Source organism: Phaethon aethereus, assembly GCF_964289735.1.
Source record: "Phaethon aethereus genome assembly, chromosome: W".
NCBI classification, from domain to species: Eukaryota; Metazoa; Chordata; class Aves; order Phaethontiformes; family Phaethontidae; genus Phaethon; species Phaethon aethereus.
The window spans coordinates 15,059,470-15,077,487 of record NC_138581.1 but is presented as its reverse complement, the minus strand read 5'-3'; the positions used below and the strand labels follow the sequence as shown (position 1 = coordinate 15,077,487).

Sequence of the window (18,018 nt, the reverse complement as noted above, 5' to 3'; positions counted from 1 at the left end):
CTGCTCTGATTTTGATTGGCTATAAATTAAACTAATTTCCCCAAGTCGAGTCTGTTTTGTCCATGATGGTAATTGCTGACTCTCCCTGTCCTTATCTCAACCCACAAGCTTCTCATTATATTTTCTCTCCCCTGTCCACCTGAGGGGAGTGATAGAGTGCCTTTGGTGGGCACCTGGCATCCAGCCAGGGTCAACCCACCACAGTCTTGTATTGAACAAATAGGCTTTAATTTAACTTGAAAAAGTAAATAGAACTTATTCATAGTCTGCTGTACAGGGCCTGTCTCCCATTTCACCATCCTAAATTCCATCTGGTACAACACGCATGTGGTTATACTTTCATGTTTCTAAAAGTGTGTACAGTGTTGTTTTATATTGCTTTAGCCAGGGCTGCTGCATACATTAATCTTCCATGTGTGGAAAAACAATGTGGTATCTTAGGCAATGATATTTATAAGGTTAAAAATTATGTTGATCATGTCTGGTACTCTTTGAACAGTAATTAGCAAACTGAATGCTATGCTAACAGTAGTAATTCTGGGATGTACTGAAATGGGTTGTGGGCTCTGCATGTGGACCCAAGCAAAGCGAGCAAGTTGTTTCTTGAGGCTCTCCACAGTCAATGCTAAGCACCATTTGTATTTCTTCCTACTTGAGCTGGGAACATACAGATCTGAGTTCAGTCTCTAACTGTGCTATATTGTATGTTTTGAATCTTTTTTTTTAACTACCCATATGAAGTTCTGGGGTGCATATTTTATATAGTCACTCTGTTTTCTAGCATTCACAGAAATCCAAAAAATGTGCTCAGGGCAAACCTTGAACAAACACCAATTTCCTTTGGCAACAACAGCCATGCACTGAACCAATATTACTTGAGCAAAAGTACAGAAGTGGAGCTATTGCTTTCCATGTGTCAGTGAACACACTGTGTGGCTGCACGGGACACCGGTTGTGCTGTGGTTGGTCTGTGGTACAGGTCTTGTGGACTGTTCTGCTGGGCTCTCATCTTTTATAAGAGGTAGGCCTTCTAAACATAGGGATAGAGTAGGTTGTTGTTATTTTCTTGCAATAACTGAGTTTTCCAAGTTATGGTAAAAAAAGGAAGGATCAATATTTTCTTACCAAGGACTTAAAGCCCCACTATTTTAAATTCAGTTAATTTTCACAGCTGGCTCACAGTACATATAATGTACTAAGGAGACAAGCTGTTCTTCAAAGGAAGTCAAATAAATTGAGCTAATCCCCTACTCTAAGAAAATACCTCCAAAATCCTGCTTTCCTCAGGAGAGACAAGCCTGAGGAAAGGAGGATTTTGGAGGTATTTCCTGCAATCTCCTGGCACTTGGCCAACTGGCTAGGTTTCCCCTGTCTTTTAAGAGGAGCTATTTGAATATTCCTGGAGTTAGTAGAACATATACCATCTATTTATGGCCTAGGTTCCTTCCTGTAATCTAAACCAGTAAAATCCATCCAGATACCATACAAAAAGAGATATTTTCTTTTACAGTCAGTGCCTAAGAGAAGGGAGAAATCTTAAGAGATAGATATTAGGAAAAATTTCTTTACTGAGAGAGTGGTCAAGCATTGGAACAGGCTGCCCAGGGAGGTGGTGGAGTCACCATCACTGGAAGTATTCAAAAAACGTGTGGACATGGCACTTTGGGACATGGCTTAGTGGGCATGATGGTGTTGGTTGGACTTGATGATCTTAGAGGTCTTCTCCAACCTTAATGTTTCTGTGAATGTGACAAGGATTTTAGTCTTTCACCCCTAGAGTCAGCAGCCAGAGCTCTCCCAGGATCAGCATCATATGCTGTTATCATTTAAACTGCATTTCCTTCCAATTCACCCCGCCACCATCAGCACCATGCAGGAGTAAGTACCCTCTTTCCTAGCAGGCTCACTAGAAAGTATGAAACAGGTCAGAGAAAAGCAGTGTAGGGAAGACTGCTTTATACTCTGCACAAGCTCCTCGGTGCATCAAGGGATAGTTCAGCACCTTTTACAAGAATCACGTTTGCTTGGAATATCTGCCACATTCTGGTAGGGGGATCAATTTAGGCATTTTTGGTACTAAGAAATGTAAATATACCAAACATGGAGTTTTCTTGATCTGTACAGAGATATATGCATATCTACAGCACTTATAGAAATGTTGAAACTAAACTTTAGTTAAATAACTTTATAATATTAAGTAAAAACATTTTGAATTATTTTATACCAAAACACACATACAAATGTAATGGCCTTCTTACTCTTCCCAAAGCAAGAAGTAAACACTACCGGCTTTTAAAAATATACTTCTATGTGCTAGAAACCGAGGTGAAACCTTTTTCTAAAAAATGTGATAAAAATTATTGTTAAGAAATCTGAATGATTGACTAAAAAACACACCAAAGCTTTTTCCCCAGAAATAAGTTGGTTTTTCCATGATCCTGTTTAATTTTGCTGTCTTGATAAGTTATACAAAGCCACTTTAAACCTATTTTAACCAGACTAATCCTTCAAATACCAGCTGCATTCAATAGAGTGAATACAAAAGCCATAATATACCAGTTAATACAGAAACATATTATATACAAAAACGTTATTATTAATAGGCAATTGTGATTGACCTGTTCATACTGCTCTGAGCTACCCTGGTGATGTAGTGCAGCTGCAGATGTATATCCATGTTTTGTGGCCCTTAGCTTCACTGTAGATATGCTACAGAAACAGCTAGAACTTAACAGCAGCTTTGCATTACCAGGACAGTGTAAGATAGCTAGACTTGCTGCCTTACAGGATCCCTGCAACTTATTCTATTGGGTTTTTTTGTGCCCCCCCCCCCGTGAATAAGATCTGTGGGGTGTGGATTCATGGCCCACTGTGCTGTTATAACAGCAGCATAAAAACACAAGACTGTTCTACAAATTTGAGAAGTAAAACTAGTATTTGTTAAACTTGGCTCAGGGTGCCCTCTGGCAGCTCATATTCTCACATGCCACATAATAGCCTTGGGCTCTGAAAGCCTGAAAGGCTCTGAAAGTCAAGAGCAAGAGTGTTCCCAGGTCAGATGTCTAAAAACTACATTACAAATCGCTCATGACATATGTAAACAGCATTCATTTTTTATGTATTTTGACAAAATACATAATGTATTTTGAAAAATACATTTGACAAAATTCCCCTTCAGTGACAGGGAAGAACGCTGAAAGGAACAGGAAAGCACGCTTGGTCAACACATGGCTCAGGGGCTGGTGCCGTCATCAGAATTTTGGGTTTTTTGACCACGGGGTGGTTTACACGGCACCGGGCCTCCTCGCAGCTGATGGAGTGCAACTGACTCCAAGGGGCAAAAGGATTCTTGCTTATGAGCTGGCAGGCCTCATTGAGAGGGCTTTAAACTAGATTTGGAGGGGGGAGGGGATAAAACCAGGCTCACTAGAGTTGAGCCTAGGGGTGGCGTGCCAGAGTTGAAATCGATAGCCCAGCTCAGGTGCATCTACACCAATGCACGCAGCATGGGCAGCAAACAGGAGGAGCTGGAAGCCATTGTGCAGCGGGACAGCTATGATGTAGTTGCCATCACAGAAACATGGTGGGATGCTTCTCATGACTGGGGTGCTGCAATGGATGGCTATAAGCTCTTCCGAAGGGATAGGCAAGGAAGGAGAGGTGGTGGGGTGGCTCTGTATGTTAGGGAGAGTTTTGATTGTATAGAAATCAACAATTGTGAAGACCAAGTAGAGTGCTTATGGGTAAGGTTGAGGGGGAAGGCCAATGAGGCAGATATCTTGCTGGGTGTCTGTTACAGACCACCCAACCAGGACGAAGAGACAGATGAGACATTCTATAAGCAACTGGCAGAAGTCTCGCATTCGCTGGCCCTTGTTCTTGTGGGGGACTTCAATCTACCGGACATCTGCTGGAAGTATAACACTGCAGAGAGGAAACAATCTGGGAGGTTCCTGGAGTGTGTGGAGGATAACTTCCTGACACAGCTGGTGAGTGAGCCCACCAGGGGAGGTGCCTTGCTGGACCTGCTGTTTACAAACAGAGAAGGACTGGTGGGAGATGTGATGGTTGGAGGACGTCTTGGGCTTAGCAACCATGACATGATAGACTTCTCAGTTGTGAGTGAAGTAAGGAGAGGGGTCAGCAAAACTGCTACCATGGACTTCCGGAGGGCAGACTTCAGCCTGTTCAGGTCACTGGTTGAGAGAGTCCCTTGGGAGACAGTCCTGAAGGACAAAGGGGTCCAGGAAGGCTGGACGGTCTTCAGGAAGGAAATCTTAAAGGCGCAGGCGGTCCCCATGTGCCGTAAGAAGAGCTGGCGGGGAAGGCGACCGGCCTGGCTGAACAGGGAGATTTTGCTGGGACTCAGGGAAAAGAGAAGTGTTTATCACCTCTGGAAGAAGGGGCAGGCAACTCACGAAGAGTACAAGGATCTCGTTAGGTCAAGCAGGGACAAAATTCGAAAGGCAAAAGCCCAGCTAGAGCTCAGTCTGGCCACAGTCGTAAAGGATAATAAAAAATGCTTCTACAAATATATTAACAACAAAAAGAGAGGCAAGGAGAATCTCCATTCCTTACTGGATATGGCAGGGAACATTGTCTCCAAGGACGAGGACAAGGCTGAGGTACTTAATGCCTTCTTTGCTTCAGTCTTTAATAGCCAGTCCAGGTATCCATAGGGTATTCAGCCCCCTGAGCTGGAAGATGGGGATGGAGAGCACAATAACCCACCCATAATCCAGGAGGAAGCAGTCAAGGACATGTTAAACCACCTGGACACCCACAAGTCTATGGGGCCTGATGGGATCCACCTGAGAGTACTGAGGGAGCTGGATGAGCAGCTTGCCAAGCCACTGTCCATCATTTATCAGCAGTCCTGGGTAACAGGGGAGGTCCCAGAAGACTGGAGGCTTGACAATGTGACACCCATCTACAAGAAAGGCCGGAAGGAGGATCCTGGGAACTACAGGCCTGTCAGCCTGACCTCTGTGCTGGGGAAGATCATGGAGCAGTTGGTCTTGAGAGTGCTCATAGGGCATTTGCAGGACAACCAAGGGATCAGGCCCAGCCAGCATGGGTTCATGAAAGGCAGGTCCTGCTTGACCAACCTGATCTCCTTCTATGGCCAGGCGACCCACCTAGTGGATGAGGGAAAGACTGTGGACGTTGTCTACCTGGTCTTTAATAAAGCCTTTGACAGCATCTCCCACAGCATTCTCCTGGAGAAACTGGCGGCTCGTGGCTTGGATGGGTTTACTCTTCGCTGGGTGAGGAACTGGCTGGATGGCCGAGCCCAGAGAGTTGTGGTGAACGGCGTTAAATCCGGCTGGCGGCCGGTCACAAGCGGTGTTCCCCAGGGCTCGGTTCTGGGGCGAGACTTGTTCAATATCTTTATCGATGATCTGGATGAGGGGATCGAGTGCTCCCTCAGTAAGTTTGCAGATGACACCAAGTTGGGTGGGAGTGTTGATCTGCTGGAGGGTAGGAGGGCTCTGCAGAGGGATCTGGACAGGCTGGATCGATGGGCAGAGGTCAACTGTATGAGGTTTAACAAGGCCAAGTGCCGGGTCCTGCACTTGGGTCACAACAACCCCATGCAACGCTACAGGCTTGGGGAGGAGTGGCTGGAGATCTGCCCAGCGGAAAGGGACCTGGGGGTGCTGGTTGACATCCGGCTGAATATGAGCCAGCAGTGTGCCCAGGTGGCCAAGAAGGCCAACAGCGTCCTGGCCTGTATCAGAAACAGTGTGGCCAGCAGAAGTATGGAAGTGATTGTGCCCCTGTACTCGGCCCTGGTGAGGCCGCAGCTTGAATCCTGTGTTCACTTTTGGGCCCCTCACTGCAAGAAGGATGCTGAGGTGCTGGAGCGTGTCCAGAGAAGGACAACAAAGCTGGTGAGGGGTCTGGAGCACAAGTCTTATGAGGAGCAGCTGAGGGAACTGGAGTTGTTTAGTCTGGAGGAGGCTGAGGGGAGACCTCATCGCTCTCTACAGCTACCTGAAAGGGGGTTGTGGCAACGAGGGCGCTGGTCTCTTCTCCCAAGTAACCAGCGATAGGACAAGAGAAAATGGCCTCAAGTTGCGACAGGGGAGGTTTAGATTGGGTATTAGGATAAATTTCTTCACCAAGAGGGTAGTAAAGCATTGAAACAGGCTGCCCAGGGAGGTGGTGGAGTTGCCCTCTCTGGAAGTGTTCAAAAAACATGTGGATGTGGCACTTCAGGACATGGTTTAGGCAACATGGTGGCGCTGGATTAATGGTTGGACTTGATGATCTTGAAGGTCCTTTCCAACCTTAGTGATTCTGTGAAAATGCTCAGATATCCTTTAACCCCTGGATTAGCTTCAACACCTTTTCCGTAGGACAGATGTTCAGGAGCTATTGGAACTTATATTTCAAGATCACGTTTATTCTTTAGCATTAAACCCAGACTACCAAGCTAGCCAACCTCTTCACTCATACAGACTTCTACAAAAACATTTTATTTTTGCTATACCATCAAATCCAAGCCACTTAAATCCCCTGTCACTGCTGTCAAGCCCCACAAGGAAATAAGAGCCCTGCCTTTTATTGATGACAGTTTAAAAGTCTTCGGATGCCACCAAAGGGTTTCCTTATTGCTTCCAGATACACATACACCTTGTTACTTCAGAGGGGAGGGCAGAGTGCTCAAACACATTCATTCCTCCTAGTTATTTGAAAGATTTCAAATAACCCTTACCTAAACCCTTACCTAATCAAGACAGATCTGTCTTTAAGGAAAAATTCAGTTTCAGTCCTTGACTACTACTGCCATTTTCAAGGAAAAAAAAGAGTCTAAGTTACATTAGATTTCTAAAACTTGGAGACAACTAAACTTGGTGTCCTGCAAGGATGTGAAATACCACAAAGCACAAGTCTCTGATCCTTTTCTCCTGCCACCACCAGTTCTTCATAGGACATTAGATCACACAACAGAATTGTAGCAACTTACTTTATATATGATGACATTCACTTCATGGTCTTGGTAAACTAAAAGGTTTAACTTAATGAGTTCACAAGCTTACAATACATACAAAAATAGAATTTGTTAAAAATATTTTGTTACTTACATCATTACAGAAATGTGGTAATTGCAAGAGTGTTCTGAACCCTGAAAAAAACACACAGATCTTGCATATGAAGATATCTAGTCTTGTAGTATTAGCCATGATGCCATCACAAATCTGCTTAATGAAATTCTTATAAAAACAGCATCCTCCTTATCTTTTCCATCTACTCTATTGTTTTTGGTATCATTAGAGAATTAAGTTAAATTTGTTGAAATACTTTAACTTTTCAATTTCATTGCAATGCTTATTTCTCACTTTGTCCAAGGTAATTCCCTTTCTCCTGTGTGGTAAACAATACTGTCAAACTTATTGAACAGTGAATGGATGAAAGGGATACAGTACCCCAAACCTTTACGTCTGTTTAAACTGGATCCAAACTGTTTATCAGAGGTTGGTACAATCAAAAAGGAAGAAACTGAAGTGAAAAAATATTCTGGATGATCTGGGAATTGCAGAACACCTCGTTCAAAATAACCAGGGAAGATATGCATGCAGCTCAATAACAGAGGTCTACAGAATTGTTTTGCACCAAGTACATTCAAGCACACTTTTCTTCTATGTTCCTATCATGTCCCATCCAGAGCCCAAAGAACAAGACTTCAGGAATCTGTTCTTAGTGGGGTGAAGCACACATCCAAGCTGTGTTCTATTTTATGAATTGCACTGCAGGCTTTCAACTCTGCACATTTAACAAAGGGTTTTATTCAGTTTTCACAAGTTTTGATGTTACATTTTTTGGTAGTTTTTAAATAAACCAAAAATGCCTCATCTCCTTTGTATTTCTCAAGTCACACTGAAGTGCTCAAATGCAGAGCTCTCATACGCTTGTTTGCCCCTTGCTCCAGAAACTTGGTATAGCCAGTGCAAGAACTCAAGTAAAACAGGTAAGAGATCATTTGTGGATATGATCTTTATTAAAAATCAAATAGTATTGCACTTAACATGCTTGGGAGATTCTCAGTACAGGCATATAACAGCTAATTTCTTGAAAAGTTTTATCTTAGCTTGACACAATTTTACCACTGCAAACCAGGGCAGCTTTTGCAGCAAACTAATTTTAAGCAGAAACCAGACAATCTAAACAACTGCAAATTCTGCTCTAAAACTTCTTCAGCAAATTAAACACAAGATGTATATTGGAGCCTTTCTTTTTTTAATTTTGTTTAAAGAAACAGCAATGCTGTTGTTGACCATTGTTCCTGATTTGTCACAATTCAGAAAGGCAAGTTCAGATATGCTGTTTTAACCCTGCATGTGTGGTTGCAATTCCCAGTGCATAGCTGGTTGGGCTACCAGCTACTAAACTACCAGCACTTTCCATTACTTGTAAAATTCTGACAGTCTAGAACCGCTTGAACTCCCATTACACTCCAAAAAAGATAGATATAAGCATACTCCATAACTCATGTAGTTTTAAATTCTTGCTTTAGCACTAGGTATCACAGTAAGTTGAATACAGTAAATAACAAAATCTGCTTATATACTGAGCATTACAGGCTTGTACTAACTTCTGCCAGCACAAAGCTGATTTTGATACTCTTGACCATTGCAAATTAAAAGTTGGATAGCCTGACACTTCCAATTGTCCTGAGCATCACCAAAATGTAGATACTCCTACCTTCAGCTTTAATCAGGTATTTTATACTTTAATTTTCAACATCAGCTCCAATACAAATGGTAAAAAGAGTACAGTAGCTGTCCTTCTCTGAACAGGCACAGTTGAAATGCCCAAGCTAAGAGGAAGAGCCTATATTTTAATTAAGGCAATTAAACCAATACAAGGTTTAGAGAGGTACAGCGGGTGCTTTCAAATTTAAGGGCAGGGATGCCTTATCTATTATAGGGACTGATGAGATGATCAGTTGACTTTAAAAGGAATAATTAGTATAAATGAGCAACAGAATGACTCTGAAGAGCCACCCATGGGAATCTGGACTCAGTGAAGCTCAGAAGTATAAGGCAAGAACCAATCCCCTTTCACAATTTTTGTGAAAAGGGAATAAAACCAATACCATCTTTCATAAGACAGTAATAAGATGAATTGTATTTCATAAGCTGGGAATGAATTCCTCCACTATAAACAGTTTCCATCTGAAAACATTTAAGCTATCTTGAAACACATTCCTGAAATAACCATTTCCCACCAGCCTAAGCAACCCTTTCTTTCCACTTTTGTAATGGAATGATATTAAGAAGAAAGATCCAGAAGGTCCACACAGATTGTGAACCCACAACTTCAGGTTTTCCACAGGGACAGTTTCCTCTTTCTTTCCTGTTAAAGAAAAACGCATCCTGAAAACCCAACAAGTCAGCACTACTTTAACAGGTTTCAAGTATCTCAAACTATTTTAATAAAGTATCGGCCTCACAGAAAGTGAGGTCCCTGTGGTTAGTTTTTTGTGTTAGTAGCTCACTTCTTGGATTGTCCACTGCCAGCAATGGACTTTGTTCCATGGCTTTTTTTTTTTGTTTGTTTCTGATACAAAGTAGTTTTACAAGGGCAACCTAAACAAAAAATACTTGCAAACACTGTCTTCATGCATCATTGCTCCATCATTTTCAGCAGAACAGATTAGCATACATCAATTTATGATAAACAACTATTTTACCAAGGGTTGACTGTACAAATACAGTGTTATCAAATCCTAGTGAGTGACATAAACACTTCATTGCACACACAAGAAAACTGTAATTTAAGCAAATTTTTTTTTTGCTACTAGAAAATGTAGCTTTGTAGAATTAACAAAGAAATAAAATTCAACAAAACTTCATTTTGTACATTAGCTCAATTTAAATATATTACAAGCTTACAAGGTTCATGTCATAGTTCATTTCCAAACTGGGCTTTAAAAATCTACCAGAATGGATGCCTCATTAGCACTGTATATCTACCACTTGCAAAATGGATAGCTTTTAGCTTGTGGGGGGGATGGGACAGGGACACAACAACAGGACAGGGACAGGACAGGACTCCTACAACATGACCAATAGTGAGAAGGACTTCAAAGTACAAGCCAAATTCAAAGTTAGAAACAGTCTTAGAAATGTATTATATAAAGAATAGCGAGAGGCCAGAGTTCCAAAGTGATCTTCCTCCCTTCCTTAGTTTGCCAATTAAAACAGCTTCATAATATCCAGAAGCTGCATTTGAAAATTCTGCTGCCTTAAATACCTCTGTTACAGTTAAACAATCCTGAAAGGTGACAAATCAATGAACCCAATAAATATACCATTTTTGTTCTTTAGAAGAAAAAACTACTACCTCCCTTCTTGTTCCTCTTTCCTCACAGACTGCTGTGATTTATAATGCAGCTATAAAACAGGTAATATGGATGTTAGTTACTATGTAATTCCTCCTAACACAGTAGGTCACAGTTTCTTGGAAGAAAAAAAAAAAACCACCCAAAAACCCACACCTGTCAGTCTAGCCATTCTTGATCCAGTCATTTTGACAGGAGAGAGAGATTCTATTCCAGTAATGAATGTCACTTGGTTCTATACCTTTCCCAAAGCAATGGTGTGATGGGAGGTAGACTGTGAGAAGAAAGAGAAGGTGATAAAGGGAAAGACAAGGCCAGTATTCAAAAAAGATTGACTGCTTACTGTCAAGGCACTGAAAACCCTAACATTAAAAGCTTGGACTATTTTGCCACCCACTTTTGAGTACAAGTAGAAAAGCTAACAGTGTAGGTTTCAAGTCATTTTATATGGAAAAAGCAAGTAGAAGATACTTTTTTTTTTTCTATGTACAAAGACCTTGTAATAGATTACAGCTACTATGCAGCAATTAAATTCATACATGTTAAGGAATCCACAAAGCCCCCGGCAAGTTCCTCCATCTCTAGTATATTCACAATTTTAGTGTTCTGAAAATACTATAAGTATCAGCACACCATATTACAAAAAAATCTTTTCAAGGAGTTTAAACAGTTTTTCCATGCTCTAATGAAGTACTACTGTACACTGAAGTTTTGGTACTACTGCAATCCTTTCCCTCTCTCACCCTATCCTCGCATCTTTTTTCATTTCCCACCTCACAGAGATATCTTAATGCTCCCCATTGGAAATGGCAACAGTAACGCCTTCAGATTCTGTTGTTGCAGGGATTCTTGATGCTTTCTTAGCAGGGCTTGGGATCTGCTAAGAAGGGGGGACACACACACAAAACAAAGCATTAAATACGGTCTTCTAGTTCACAAACATTCATACTTCATGGCTAGTCCAACTCTCAAACAACATTCATGCTACACTAGACAGCTTGGTCTTAAGTCATTCAAATCTGTTGTGCTTCATGCAAACTGACTGAAAAGAGACAGTCTGTTCTTGTTTCATTCTTGCGCAGTTTTGTTCTTGTTATGACGAAATGTGTTTTTTTAAATACCGTGCTCATTTTTTTTACTTCTGGCTTATATGTTACATATTTTAATAAAGTACTTGATATAACTTGTTAAACCACTTCCTCTTCTAACATATGTGCACATGCCAAGTCAAACACATGAACTGTTCCACCATTTATATCAAACTAAAGAGTGCTGAGTGTTCACCTCATGAACAATGTCTGGGTGGACAACTTCAACTCCTGCCTCCAGAGGTCCATAACCCATGAGTGGACGGCGTGCATAAGTTCTTCTGCGTTTTTCATCCACACACACAAGGTACCACGTTCCTTCAAAGAGCTCTTCTACTGAAGACTGTGGAATATAGTTGGCTGTAAAAAAAAGCCAATAACATACTGTTGGTTGGTTCCTGGTGAGAGTTTTATACAACACAGGCCTTTGCAATTTGGAAGTAATAAGACAGGAAAACCAAGTCTGCATTTTCATTTCAACCATACTGGGCCAATGAACACAAGCTATAGAAAAAGCACTTTACAAGCTATTCAGAAGTAGAAAGAGTTAGCCATTTCCTTTATTTTACACCTCAATCATTTAAGTCATGCAAATTAAGTGATGAGTGCTGTAGGACTAGGATTTATATTTATGACATTCTTACCCAAGTTATGTGTTTCCTGTCTAATCTTCATGTTTTCAGCAAAGACATCAGGTGCAATGCATTTTCTTGAGTCAAGTCTTGTTTTGAGATCAGAAAGGCTGGCAGTTATTTTGTCCAGTGCAGAACCTACAATATAAAACCATCATGTTGGATGGTATGCCATCCAGAGGGACCTGGACAAGCTCGAGGAATGGGCCTCTGTGAACCTCATGAGGTTCAACAAGGCCAAGTACAAGGTCCTACACCTGGGTCAGGGCAACCCCCAGTATCAATACAGGCTGGGGGATGAAGAGCAGACCTGCCAAGGAGGACACAAGCCAGCAATGTGCACCGGCAGCCCAGAAGGCCAACCATAGCCTGGGCTGCATCAAAAGAAGCGTGGCCAGCAGGTCAAGGGAGGGGATTCTGTCCCTCCAGTCCACTCTGGTGAGACCCCACCTGGAGTACTACGTCCAGCTCTGGAGCCCTCAGCAAGGAAAGACACGGACCTGTTGCAACAGGTCCAGAGGAAGGCCACAAAAGTGATCAGAGAGATGAAGCACCTCTCCTATAAGAAAAGGCTGAGGGAGCTGGGGTTGTTCAGCCGGGAGAAGAGAAGGCTCCAGGGAGACCTTATTGCAGCCTTCCAGTACTTAAAGGGGGCTTATAAGAAAGATGGGGACAGACTTTTTAGAAGGGCCTGTTATGATAGGACAAGGGGTAATGGTTTTAAACTAAAAGAGGGTACATTTAGACTAGACATAAGGAAAATTTTTCACAATGAGGGTGGTGAAACACTGGCACAGGTTGCCCAGAGAGGTGGTAGATGCCCCATCCCTGGAAACATCCCAGGTCAGGTTGGACAGGGCTCTGAGCAACCTGATCTAGTTGAAGATGTCCCTGCTCATTGCAGGGGGGTTGGACTAGATGACCTTAAAGGTCCCTTCCAATCCAAAGATTCTATAAAATTCTATATAAGGTAACACCAGTGCCAAGAACGGCACACTATCATGTTAGCATTTCAAGCCCATTCAAGATATTTTGCATTAGAGAAGCTAAAGTTTTACTCATATAAAAAATATTCCAAATTACTCAAAGCAAAACGCTTCAAGCATTTGTAGAATGTTATATATTTGCCCAAAGAGACACTTAAAACATTCCCTGGAGCTGGAACATCTTCAGTTTAACACTACTGTCATTAAGCATTGTTCTGCAGGTTTACTTATGCTGGTGGGCATAACAAAGCATTTAGAGGTGAGCCGTGCAAGGGAGTTAATCAACATCTCTTCCTTTCACTCACCAGGAGTGGCATCCTGTGTAACTCTGATAGAATACAGTGTAGCAGCAAAACCAGAGCCATATGAGAACACACTAATTCTCTGTCCTGCGAGCTGCTCTGGGGAATACCTGCAAATCAAGTGACAGGTTTTTTTTTTAAAGTGAGAATTAAGCCAAGGTGCCAATTTTGAATAACTAGAAAGCACAGCTAGCTTAGAAAAAGCAGCCAGCAAAATTATATTGACTACAATACACATTTAGTGTGCTAAATGCATAAATTATGACTTTTAAAAACAGGATTTAACACTGCTGTTACAAAATAATTTTCAAAGCTACCTAAGCAAAAGAAAACAAAGAAATGCCCAGAATATGTTTCTCTAGAAGGCAGCCAATTTTCATCCTAAAGTCTAAAATGAAGCATCACATCTTAGAATGCAAAGTCACAATAAAGAAAAAAAGAACCCAAGAGGACTGGTTTAAATTAACCTTAACATGATTTTGTAAAACTCTGTCATTGAAAAAAACAAACAAACCCAACAATTTATTGAGTAAATACTAATTTAAATTGGCTTTGCTTATTATTGCTGGGCGATGAGTGGATTGAGGGCAGCCCTGAGGAGGACTTGGGGGTATTAGTGCATGAAAAACTGAATGAGCCAGCAGTGTACACTCACAGCCCAGAAGGCCAACTGTAGCCTGGGCTGCATCCAAAGCAGTGTGGCCAGCAGGTCGAAGCAGGTGATTCTGCCCCTCTACTCCATTCTGGTGAGACCCCACCTGGAGTACTACGTCCAGCTCTGGAGCACTACGTCCAGCTCTGGAGCCCTCAGCACAGGAAAGACATGGACCTGTTGCAGCAGGTCCAGAGGAGGGCCACAAAAGTGATCAGAGGGATGGAACACCTCTCCTATGAGGACAGGCTGAGAGAGTTGGAGTTGTTCAGCCTGGAGAAGAGAAGGCTCCAGGGAGACCTTATTGCAGCCTTCCAGTACTTAAAGGGGGCCTACAGGAAAGATGAGGAGGGACTCTTTATCAGGGAGTGTAGTGATAGGAGATGAGGGGTAACTGTTTTAAATTGGAAGAGGATAGCTTTAGATTAGATATTATGAAGAAATTCTTTACTGTGAGGGTGGTGGAGGCACTGGCACAGGTTGCCCAGAGAAGTTGTGGATGCCCCATCCCTGGAAGTGTTCAAGGCCAGGTTGGATGGTGCTTTGAGCAACCTGATCTAGTGGAAGGTGTCCCTTCCCATGGCAGTAGACTAGATGACTTTTAAAGGTCTCTTCCAACCCAAACCATTCTGTGATTATAGTGGAACAGAGAATGCATTCAGATTCTCTTTTCTGCTGGGGTGTTTGGGGGTGTGTATGCGTGTGTGTGTTGAGGCTGGGAAAAGATATACCACCTTACAAATAAGATCTTACTTTGGAAGGCATTAAGCTGCTGTTTCAGATCAGCTTCTGACAGAAATTTTGAATCCACCTGTCACTTGACCCAATTGTGTACGCAGAATAGTTTTCTAACTTTAGTCTTGCTACTTAAGGCAATCTAGTAGGAAAAGGTTTGCTAGATAGCCTTTTGTAAAAGCACTTTCTGAAACAAAACCCCTTTTATTCGCTTACATATAAAAAGCTATGACTTCTTCCAATTTTATGCTTACTGGGCTAGAAGAGAGGCAAGGCAACCATAGACTGAAGGGGTATACATATTTCCATTCAGATTGGATAGAAGTAACGAAGCTTTGGTTTTCTGATTGAAAAGCTCTGCACTGGCTTTCATAAAAGCTTTTTCCACATCTCTGTCAAAATATGTCTCTTCAAGTTTTACATCCCTATTAAAAAAAGGTTCAGAAACAGTTACTAAAATGGCAGCAAGGAAAATCATCTTGGATATTTAACAAGTTAAGATTATCTGAATAAGGAAGACAGCAGTCATTCTTACCTGAAAGCTTCCAAACCACTAAAAACACCATTTGCTGTTTCTAGGTTCTGGTCACCGAGAAAGTCATTCAGCAGCAGTCTAGCCACAGATTTCTGTACCAGTTTACAGTAGGGAGAATGAAAGACCATGAATCCAAAGTCATTCAAGGTGAAATGTCTGTCTGTCCCCTCTGAAAGTGGCAGAAGTGTTGTGTTACAACTTATGTTCATTACTCACTTCAAGTATTAAAATAAAATAGGGGGATGGCAGGATACCAGTCATAACACATCAGCATACAAAAGACAACCATAAGACTAACTATTGCCAGCAAGTTTATTTAAACACACTGCTGCTCCTTCTATTTAAAAATTAGTTTTACTGATCTTGTGCAACAGCTAGCAATGCTTGCCCTTTTTCTTCTAGAAGAAAAATTTATAAGCTTAACAGAATCTCAGTATTTCTACCCAGTATTTTGAAATAAGAAATAATCTACTTCATCTAACTATCTAATCTTCAAGCCTATGCTTCTTAATATGGGTGAAGCAATTACTAAACATATGGGGGGGAAAAAAAAAAAAACAAACAGTATCCTTTAACAACATGTAAACATTAACCTCAGTATCTTAAGAGCCTTGGTAGAGAAGGGAACAACACACTTAAGCAAGATATACATTACACCAACAAAAGCTTGTAGAGACTACTGCTTATTGACTATCAGGTACTTAGCCATACCAAAACAGAAATAAGACATTTCTTTATGGTAGAGTGCAAACATTATGTGTTCTGAGACAACTGAAAACACAAAGAAAGGGACCATGTACTAGTCTTTAAGTTGGATTCTAAAACTTGAAAATACATTGTCTGTGTAGCTACACATTATAATATTTGCCAGATCTTGCAATATCACATGGGGCTACATACCCTTTTGCCACTGAGCATGGATTTTGTTGCGATAGACAGTATAGCAGCGATCTAATGCACTGAGGTAGCACTGTATAGATAGTTTACCATCAACTACAGGATATTCAGAGACCATATCTGGTTTATAGAAGTCATACGCATGCTGCATGTGGGTTCCACGCAAGCCTGATTAAGAGAAATTGACAAAAGTTGAAAGCTACTTTGTTCAGCTGCTTTGAGTCAGTTTGAACACATTGCTTAACACATGGAAAACAAGTAATATTTGGCCTAAGTCAAGCAGGTTTTCATAGCACTTCAGGCCCTTTAAGGTAATGTTTCATACAGTTCTCAATCACCTGTTACTCAAGTACAGTAAGACTGAGCATGACAAACACAAATAACATGATTTTCATCATTTCACCTTGGAAGTAGAGTGCTGTGTTATTCAGCTCTAGTCCACTCTGTCAATTTTATTGGAGAATCCCCAAGGGAAAAACAGATAGAAGCATCTCTAGTTGTTTCTTGATGCTTCCTATAACAGGACTTTGCCCAAGTTAGCCCAGAACAAGAGGACACAAAGTACAATTTCTGACATTAGTGGGAATTAATCCAGCCCTCCAGCAACCCACAAAAACAGGTGATGGGCTTCAGAACAGATCCAGTATCTGGTTGAACAGTGTTTGTTTTCTCACAGAACTAACCTCTCTCAAAAATTAACGGAGCATTTAGACCAACTAGCATAGCAACAGCACCAGCTCCACCTGTTGGCCTGGCATTTCCAGTGGCATACACAGCTATGTCTCCAGCAACAACAAGTGCATAGCGTCCTGCAAAAAACAGAAATAAGTATGAAAAGTAGCCAAGAATCTAGCACATTTTAATATCCATCAGCAATTTTTAGACTTTGGTTATAGAGGTGATAACTCCAGGATTAAAGGGCTCTTCAATCCTTGCAGCCACCAAAATTTACAGGCAAAGACCAGTGATGATTATCAGTGTCATTATGTTTTTGCATGTAACTGAAATAGTGGCAAATGCCCAGAGCATTTAAGAAAAAGACTTCAGAAGCATACAAGAGTTTACCCTCTGGGTTTTATATGGTTAAACATCAACACTAATTGCATCGCAGACTACTCAAAAAGAGACTGACGCAACTTTTCAAGAAATTACCCTGAACTTACCATCCCAAGAACTGGACTCAATCCAATTAATAGCATTAAAAAGAGCAGCGGTGCCTCCATAGCATGCATTCACGGTGTCAATTCCTTCTACGTCCGTATTACCAGATTCTTCAAAAAGTTGCATCAGGACAGTCTTTACAGATTTTGATTTATCAATTATTGTCTCCGTTCCAACTTCTAATCTCCCAATACAATCATAGGAAAGGTTGTTCCTCTCCATGAGCTTCTGAACCACAGTCAAACAGAGAGAATTGATATCCTCCCGGTCAGAGCAGAACCCCATCTTTGACTGGCCTAACCCAATGGTGTATTTGCCAGCATCCACACCATCATACTTCTCCAGCTCTGTTTGGTCAACGTACTGAGAGGGAAAATATATTTCCAGTGCAACAATTCCCACATCTTTGGGCCAGCAAGATTCAGCATTCACTGGAAGAGACCCAGGCATCGTGGTAAATCTTTAAGAAAAAAGAAAACCACAAAACCCAGCTGATTTATTCACATCCATTTTTAGATAACTACTTCATACATTAATCTTCTGTAGATTTATAGAAAAGGTTAAGTTTTAGGTATTCTACAGGTTCATTTGCAAAAGGCAGGCTTTTGCCTCCAGGTGAAATCTTGGTCTGAGGATACTGTAAATATCATTAGAAGTTTTATAACATTTTATATTAAGA

The 18,018-nt window shown here is 41.4% G+C and overlaps 1 protein-coding gene across 1 annotated transcript; it reads right to left on the bottom strand.

The window, feature by feature from the left end:
- Positions 1 to 11,138: 11,138 nt before the first annotated feature.
- Positions 11,139 to 17,789, bottom strand: LOC309415245 (hydroxymethylglutaryl-CoA synthase, cytoplasmic-like; the record flags this gene model as incomplete). The annotated part of the gene is made up of 9 exons (XM_082012710.1): positions 11,139 to 11,231; positions 11,636 to 11,799; positions 12,084 to 12,209; positions 13,363 to 13,469; positions 15,001 to 15,171; positions 15,282 to 15,450; positions 16,182 to 16,346; positions 16,862 to 16,987; positions 17,342 to 17,789. 9 exons carry the CDS (start codon positions 17,787 to 17,789, stop codon positions 11,139 to 11,141), a joined length of 1,569 nt encoding a protein of 522 aa, XP_081868836.1.
- Positions 17,790 to 18,018: the final 229 nt, after the last annotated feature.